This window comes from Solanum dulcamara, chromosome 9 (assembly GCF_947179165.1).
Source record: "Solanum dulcamara chromosome 9, daSolDulc1.2, whole genome shotgun sequence".
In the NCBI taxonomy this organism is placed as follows: Eukaryota; Viridiplantae; Streptophyta; class Magnoliopsida; order Solanales; family Solanaceae; genus Solanum; species Solanum dulcamara.
Window position 1 is genome coordinate 6,664,946 of NC_077245.1, and position 9,321 is coordinate 6,674,266.

Genomic DNA, 9,321 nt, shown 5'->3' on the forward strand with positions numbered 1-9,321 from the left:
CTAGTAGCCTCTATGTTAGCATCCTAGGAAGCCATGATATGATAAACATAATAGACTAGTAGCCTCTATGTTAGCATCCTAGGAAGCCATGATATGATAAACATAAGCATCTCTTTAAGTTCTTGGGTCCCTAATTCGATTGTTTTCAAGTGGTAACACAGAAAATGCATTAACAAAGGTATTGGTAATCCTACCAAAAATATTCTTCAAGCAAGAAGGAAAACAATATTATTATAAAAAATAAAGAAAGATGCATGAAAATTATATATTCCAATTGAGAATTGCATTTACATTGTCCTCTAACGTTGTTCAATACAAAAGGCAAAAAGCAAATCTCTTTAAAGTTTCAGTCCAATAATAATAATTTTTTTTTTAAAAAAACTAGAATACTAGACAAAAGCTATGGCCCAGTAAATCAATCAATCCTAAGTGGGCCTCTACTCAAAAGATTCACACTCTGCAGAAAGGACCGGACCGTCCGGATCAACAGTCACTGTTATATGCATGGCCCATTGGGCCGCTTCCCCAGTCGTTGCCTTCCTTTAAAACCTAACCATATTATTACAAAATATAAAAAGAGAAATTTCTTTTATTTAAAATCTAGCATTTTCGAAGCCGTGCAAATCGCTGACCCTATTCATCGACTTCTTCATCATAGCCACTTTAGCTAGCTTCTCAGCTGCTCTCCAAGCAGATGTAGGGGTTAGTGGCTCACCATTTTCATCTAAGAACAAATTCATTTCCCTCTCGTTCATTCTCTGACGTTGGATCAATTTTTGCTGCTCTATCTGCTGTTGATATTGTTTCCTCCATTGCACTTCCGTCAGCTCGGCTTCTAAGCCTCTAACATACTCGTCTACAAAAGCCGACCCAGATTGTATCAACAATGCTCGAGCCGATGACAACAAGTGCATAGCGCTAGATAGCTCGTTATGCTCGATTAATCTCCTAGACTCAGCGATAGCCCTCGTAGTTATAAAGAGATTCCTCAGTCGTTCAATCTTCGGAATGGAAGATCGAACGGCTTGAGGCCTCGGAACCAACAAAGAATGTTCCCTTCCGTAAATTGCTTCTTGTGTTGCGGGGTCCTTGTAACAACATCTAACGGATAACACATGGTGTGACCCATTAGTCATTGTTGGGATTTTTACTTCTAACAGTAATTCCCTTTCTTCCTCGGCGTAAAGATCGCCGAGCCGAACACAACTCGAGCCGAGTACAGCTGGCCGACCATTGTACGAATAAACCGCTGCGATCTCAGCTGGGTCTGAACCGGAGGAGAAATCCAGCTGGATTTTCAGATCTTGAACCACCACACTCAATAAACCACCAACGCATTTCGAGAATGCGTCTTCCTCAGCCGGCTCATGGCTGAAGCCGGCTTTTTTCCCGAACCCGGAGGAATGAACCGGAATTTCTATATGACCAAACCGGGTGGAAGACACATGGGTGGATTCCGATCGTCGATTATGAGTATTACTTCCCTGGATCTTCTCATCTTGACCGTCGGATAAAAGCATAATGCTACCGACTGGATTTCTCTCACGCCTATCTTCGAGCACCTTAGCTGCTTTTCTCAAAGCTTCACCTACACAAGTCCCTTGGCTACAAACAAGCCGATCAATAATGCGCCGAGCCGAGCGTTGGCCTTGTGGAGTCATTCTTCTCAGAGGTAGTAATCTTTTTGGTGTAGCAGAGAAAGCCACAATTGAAAGCCGATCAACAGAGCCGAGAGACGAAATAACCAATCTCATGGCTCGTTTCAACATTTGAATCTTTGCTCCGCTCATACTGCCGCTTACATCCAATACAGTAACCAAGTCAATCGGGGCTCGCCGTGCCGGGTCAAGAAAATGACCCGACCCGGAATTCGAATTCCCCGCCGGAGGTGACGGCGGAGGTGGTGGAGCTTTAACCTTTAGAACAACAGCATATGTCTCATGAGTTCTCCCGACAGAAACGATGGCAGCTTCAGGCATTAAGCTCACTTCAACACTTCTGTTATCTCTCTGGTTGGCAAATGCTTCGTCACTCGAGATGGGATTGACAAAAAAACCACGGAATTCTTCAACTTCTTCGTCCTCTCCCTGTTCCTCATTTGCTTCCGGTATTGGAACAAATTTAGCTCCGGCAGTTGGAGTAAAAAGAGGCTCATCATCATTATAACCTTTGTAATCACACTGCTCTGGTTTGTAATAAGTTTTCACATTAGGGAGTGACTTTTCTTGTTTTTTGATTGGGGTATTGGGATATGATTCTTCTTCTGCTTTTTGTGTTTTTTGATCTTGCTGTTGTTGAAGTCTGTGAATGGCTAAAAGGGGTACATCTTTCCATGTGGAATTACAAACAGGGCAAACCAAATTGCTCTGTTTTTTAACATGAGAAGCAATGCAAGGAAAATGGAAAGTATGTGAACATTCTGCTGTGTATATAGCCATTCCTTGTCCTGATTTTACACTCTGTGTACAAACTCCACAGCTATGCTGCAAACAATAAAAACACAAAAGATTAGATTTTTAATTAAGAGTTGAGAACAAAAGATTGATTCAAAGTCTCCTTGCTTCTTTATTTCATTTTTTAAAAATAAAAATGGGACTTTTCGAGATAATAACTATACCGTAAGCGAATGTGTCTCAAAACAAAAAAAAACATAACAGAGAAATTCTATAAATATGCATAAAAGTTAGATTTTCTTACTTTGGAGAGACGGAGGGTGTTCTTAAGGATGGAAAAGGGGGATCTTGGAGAAGAAGGATTGGAACCAAGAAAAGTTTTCGGGCTTTTGGTATTGGATTTTGGGGTAGTTTTGCAATGGAGTTTTGGACTAATAAGGCTATTAATGTCATTGGAAGATGCTTTATTATTGGTTTTGCAACGCAAACGAGGAGTAGAAGGATTGCTACTAGATAAAAAACCAAGCTTTGCACAACTTCTTGGACTTGGGATTTGTTGTCCTCCATTGTTAACTTCTTGTGAATCTTGTGCATGCTTATCCACAAAGTGGGGTTCTCTATCTCTTGGGATTGTTGTGCAAAAAGCTCTCCTCCATCCTGTCCCCATTTCTCCAAAAAACAAACAAACAATGTTTCCAAAATTCAAGATTCAAGAAACTTTTATGGATCTGAAGAGGTTGACAGAGAAGACAAAAGGGTAACGATTTAGAAAAAGAAGAGGCAAAGGATAGAGATGGAATTGAAGATACAGAAATCTCAGCTCAGACTTATAGTCAGAGCCTTTTCTTCTTCTCTGAATTTAATTTTTTGCTCCTATTAGAACCAAAAAGATAGCTGCATCTATAAAGTGCTTGAGATCTGTTTCTTATTTCTATTGCACTCTGTGTCATGTATCATATGGGGGAGTTTTGATAGTCTTGTTTATTCAATATATACACACAAATATATACAAGTATATTCCTAGGGATATGGACATATGGTAAATTATTTTTTAGGAAAAATTTACCTGGTGCTTGGTTGGTTTTTGGCATCTAGACATGATAATAATAATACCAATATACATAAAAGAAAAGAAATTGGTGTAAATAGAATTGGATGTCTGGCTCTAAACATTTTATTATTATTACTACTTTTCCAATTTACATAACACTCTTCTCATTTCCAAAAAAGATTCACATCATCTTCAATTTATGCTTATTACTTATTAGGTCCTATTTAACATTTTATTGTAAAAAAAAAAGTCAATTAAAAATAAGAGCTGAAGTGAATATAAAGAACAATTTGGTAAATATAACAAAAATTTTCATTATTTCTTAAATTATCATATTTAGTCAAAGAATGCCACATAAATTTAAACGGCGAGAATATTTTTTTGGATCTTTAGGTCAACGGTTTCTTCCCAAGGGACTTAGCTAGCATTTCAAAAGAGATTTTGGATCAAAATTTAAAATTTATCTTAAAATATCAGTTAAATCATGAAATTAGATTGGATTTTAAAATTTTCTTAAAATATTTGTTTGACTATGAAATTTATTTGAATTTTAAGTTTTCTTAAAATATCTATTTGACTATGAAATCTTATCGAATTTATAATTTTCTTAAAATATATGTTTCACCATAAAATTTAATTGTATTTTAGAAAAGTTCTTAAAGTATATATTTGACCATGGAATTTGATCGAATTCTAAAATTTATCTTCAAATAGCTAAGACTTCCAGTTACAAAACTTCACATTTTTCTCAAATAAAAATGCATCCAAAAATATCTTCAAGTACCAAAAATTATAATTTCAAAACCTTAAATTTTAGAGTTTCATTTTCAAAATTTATGGCCAGGAGCATAATTTATTTTAATTTCATCATGATTAAGAGGTCGATATGATTAAGCACATGCAGTTTTTTATTTCACATTCATGACAGGATTTATGAGCTATAATTGATGTAACACAGAAATATTTTTTGGATACTCTATTTGTTTAAATTTACGTTTCTTATTTTTTTTAAAATAATTTATTTTAAAAAGTGTATATTTTTTATATCTAGTATTTATTTCAATCTCATCTCTCATCATGTTTTGGCTTTAGCACCACAAAATTCACAAGGAATTTGATATACCATAAATATTTTAATTTAAAATTACAAGATTTGAAAAGAAAAAAAATAATCTCCAAATGATAATACAGAGGCATTTGAATTATGTTACCTTATATCTTGAAATATCTTAATAATAAGGTCTTTGCCCCTAAATTTTGGTCTAATATTTTACTGTTTATCGTTAAGAAATAGTTTCGTTTTTTTCTTGATCCTAACAAAGATCTAACTTTGAGAGTAATTTTAGTAATAGTTATCTATTATGGGGTAAATATTCTTTTTTCGAAAAATTTGTATAGGTGGATTTCACATATTTTATGTTGAAACTTTGTTACTTAAAAAAAAAATACGAGATGATTTTTTGATGACAAGGAGTTTTTGAATGTATCAAAATTATGATGAGAAACAAGTGTTGAGCGATTTTAAATAGTATAGTTTCCTTATTATTAATGCCTTCTTAATTTTTATTGTTTTAAGCTATGCTTTACTTGGATCATACTCCTCCTATGATCTCTTTACTTATTTGTAGATATTCTAAACAACAATTAGAATCTAATGGATAGGATTTTGTTGATCAAAGTTTACCAAATAAATTTCTTAATTCCATTTAATAGTCTTTTTTTAAGTGTAGAAACAAATTCATATTAGGCAAAAACATCAATCTTCACGACCCAAATTCAGGTGTGATGGTACTCATCTCAACCCACCGAGACAAGTCAACCTAATATCCAATGAAAAATAAATGCGGAAGAAAAAGAAATAATTCCAAATTTCATTTAACCCAAATAAGTAAAACAAACTTAAACTCCCCCAAGATTGGTGTCATGTGTACAAGCCACTAATACATTACCAAAATATGAAAGAAAATACAGTCACAATGTCCTTGTCTCTAGAATAAGACTAAAACATATTAAAAGAGTAAGAGGTGTCCGCTAGATGGATGTAACAGCTACCTCAACACTCGGAATGATTGTCTCGGATGTAGTAGAAAATGCTAGAAGATCAAGCAGGTCCGGGTTCACAACCTACATAAGTGTGGAAGCAACGAGTGAGTACCAAACAACACGATACTCAGCAAGTGGATAACTAAAACTAAGCAAAACTTAATAGATACAAGTACTCCTGTCCTCCCAACCGAACCTCTTTAACTACAACCTGCATAAAATCAACCCAACTCTACGCTTGTACAATAACAACAGTAATACAGTCCACAAATACTCATCAACAGTCTCGTCAATGAATCATACCAAGTCAAGTTCAGCACACACAGAGTAATATGGAGGTAAACACAAATTCACAAATATCAGAAAGGTGCAATGCAGTGCAATGAAATGATGCATGCCTGTCCTATCGGTATACATCAACTGAATCACAGTCCGGAACCCATGGGGGACATTTCTGTCCATGTAACCTGCCACAGAGCGTGTGGCCCGTCCCCTCAATATATATATCCCGCCACGGAGCGTGTGGCCCGACCCCTTTTGTTTCATATCATTTTCAATCTCAACACAATATGTTAGAACCAATGCAATCAATTCATGTTCATATAATTCACGATAATAATATGACAACAACAATAATTTTTCCTCTCTCACATCAACATAATCATTTCACATGTCCAAAATAAATTCACAATCACAACATATCAATTCCACCAATACATGTCATTAGATCATCATATTACACCCCTCATCTCCATTTTTTTGGCTAATCATATAGTCAATAATCCAGTATAATTCTCATTACTCCCTAGTACACATAACACGGAAATACAAGTATCTACAAGCTTAAACTGAGGTTTAGAAATTCACTTGCCTTAATTAATCAAGCAATTACTCTGGTACTTGAGCCTTCCCTTTTCGTTGGGACTCCAAATAAGTATAATCTAATCAAATAAATAACCACAATAAGATTTTGAGACTAATAATACCCATATTACTATATGTCTAGCCTAGACCCAAAAACTCACTCAAATCTATAATCAAATTCTAATTATCAAGCCTAGGGTTAAGTCTCATTCCTCCAAACATCATAAATCTAATATAGTATTCCATCTTCATGTGTCAAAGATGCGAGTCTTAGTTCCTAGTTTATCTGAATCAGAAATTCTAATTCTCTGTAGAGAGGTCCGTATTTTTTCAATCAACTTTATTAAAAATTTGAATAGATCTAGTAGAATATACTCAATATATTAAATACATATACCAATTTTTTTTACACGAGTACCAATAGCATAAGAGAATGATTTAAAGATATGATAAAGTTACAAAAATTCGTAACTTAAACTCCAGAAAGCATTAGTAACCATCCATTCTATCATTGTAATCATTACCCTATAACTACTAATCTTTACCTATTCATTGACTAATTGCCATTAATTGCCACTCATACTTTGTCTAAAAAAAATACCACCATTACCTCATATGAAATTGCCGAATTCCCTCTTAACTTATTACTATAATACTAATAAAGATTCTATTGTTCCTTTTCTTTCACCACTAAAATAAATATGATAATGAAATTTAACCCTACATCTATTCACTAGCACAATACGTAAGTGGGACTAGCTTTTTACCTGATGCAAAAAAAAAAAAATTATTGTCCAAGTGTTGTCGTCAAATCGTCCAATGTCAAGTGCCGGCTTCTAATTATGTTATGACCTAAATTAATAAATTCTTCTTAACTTAATTTAATATATAGGTAAAGTTGTATAGGATCTTAAATAAATTAATAATTTAGCCCACTAATTAAATTAATTCTCTAAAATTATTCCTCTACTAATTAATCGAAGTTACCAAAAAGTCCAAATTTCTAATTAAATTTGCGGAGAAAGTATTTTATAAAAGAGAGATGACTCATTCTTAAAATGACCAAACGGGTCATTACAAGAAATAACATATGTTTGTTAAAAATGGAAAGTAGGTGGAAATTGCTTATTCATTTGATGGGAGTGAAATCTTGTTAACTCAAATAATCACCAGTGATTTTGGATGAATTTTATTAAGATATTTATCCTTAAATGATATATTGTGATGTCACAAAATTGATTTAAAGTACAATGAATCTCAAATATAAATTAAATAAATAAAAAGTAATTAAATTTGTAGTACCTTTTGTATGGATTGGACACTATTCAATCAATCATCATGTAGCTCGAGTTCTTTTGGAATAATAATGATCTCAGCTTCTAATATTCATTTCGTCAATTAGCAGGCACCTGTCCTTTGATGGATTTTTAAATTTTTTTAAAATAAAAAAGTTTTTTTTTTTTTGTAAAAAGAAGTTCTTCGTTTATCAATTTGAAATATGGTGAATATATGTATATTGATAAATAAATTTGCAAATATTAGGGGTTGTGCTTGTGTAAAATGAAAAGGCTTCAGACTATTAGAAAACATCTGATTTCCCCCCAAAGTTTCGATTAAATTTAATAATATATATTTATAAAAAGGATCCCGACATTTGATATTGTATAACTCTGGTATTACTTTAAAAATGTGATTTTTCAATGAAGCTCATCAGAAAGTAACTTGTAGAAAAGGTTTTCAATGAACTTTTAATAGTTTTTAATGGCATTTCAATAATAATCTACGTGAAATTATTCGCATTTTTTATAACAAAGGGATATTACTAATTTTATTCTTGCAAAACACTTTTGCAAAATATTTTGACATACTATCTTTTGTCTTAGGTACATAAACCCGAAATATTATTCCCTTTTCTCATATTTTAATCCAGATTTATCTCTTTAGTTGCTCTAATATGAATTGTCAACATTTCATACAATATATCAACAAGGATTGTGGGAGAGTGATAAATGTTTCTTTATCCTTAATCAATATGTCTCGAGTCAAGTTTTCTTGTGTTTGAAGTCGCCTTTGTTAGGAAGCGTTTTACCCCTCTATGCAGGACTGTCCGATGCGAATTCAAATTTAGTCGGGCTTTAATATAGGTTTTTTTTAGACAGAGTGGAAAAAAAATCATTTCATACAATATACTGTAATATAAAATAGTTCATTTTGAAAATAAATTACTCAATGTAACTAAGAATAGTATATAAAGTATTTATTACTAAATAAAAAGAAGTTACAAACAAGCCATGAAATTGAAAATCATATTGCAATTGTTACCTATCATGTCAAAATTATTGAAACCTACCAAAAAGAAAAATATATAAATATTGCATGATTATCCCAATCAACACTGGCATCTTGCTATGATTTAGGTAGGTGAAGTAGATTTATAGGAACTTCTGTTACTGCAAGTATTAAAAAGCAATTATAAATGTTTTTTATGTACTAAAAGGCAAAATTTACAGCTAAGATAGGCTATTGTAGGGAAGTAGTATGGTCATTTGTGTGAAAGTTCTTGATCTTTGAGTCATTAATTAGTCTATTAAAATATTTATTACTCATAGCATTTACTATATAGGTCTAGTATTAGAACCACAGCTATCTAATGTAACTATGTAAATATTGTCTATGAAATAAAGTGTCAGTTCTTTTCAGACTGTATTGTTTCACTTGTAGCCCCTAGTAGATTTTTTAATGATTTTTTTTTTATCAACTCAAAAATTATATTTTCTCAGTATCAATTTATGTAATGTAGTTTAATTAAGTATCAAATTTAAATAATATAACAAGACTTTGCCATGTTCTTGACCTATCATTAAAATAAATGAATTTTATATAGAAGAGACAAAGATATAATTTTGTGGACTTTTGCCAAATAAGTGTGGTCCGACAGGAATAAAATGTTGATAATATCATTAAATATTT

The 9,321-nt window shown here is 32.7% G+C and overlaps 1 protein-coding gene across 1 annotated transcript; it reads right to left on the minus strand.

Moving 5' to 3' along the window:
* Positions 1-257: 257 nt before the first annotated feature.
* On the minus strand, positions 258-3,491 carry LOC129904513 (E3 ubiquitin-protein ligase WAV3). The gene is made up of 2 exons (XM_055980078.1): positions 2,698-3,491; positions 258-2,483 (listed from the first exon to the last, which is right to left on the minus strand). Exons 1-2 carry the CDS (start codon positions 3,058-3,060, stop codon positions 594-596), a joined length of 2,253 nt encoding a protein of 750 aa, XP_055836053.1. The 5' UTR covers positions 3,061-3,491; the 3' UTR covers positions 258-593.
* Positions 3,492-9,321: the final 5,830 nt, after the last annotated feature.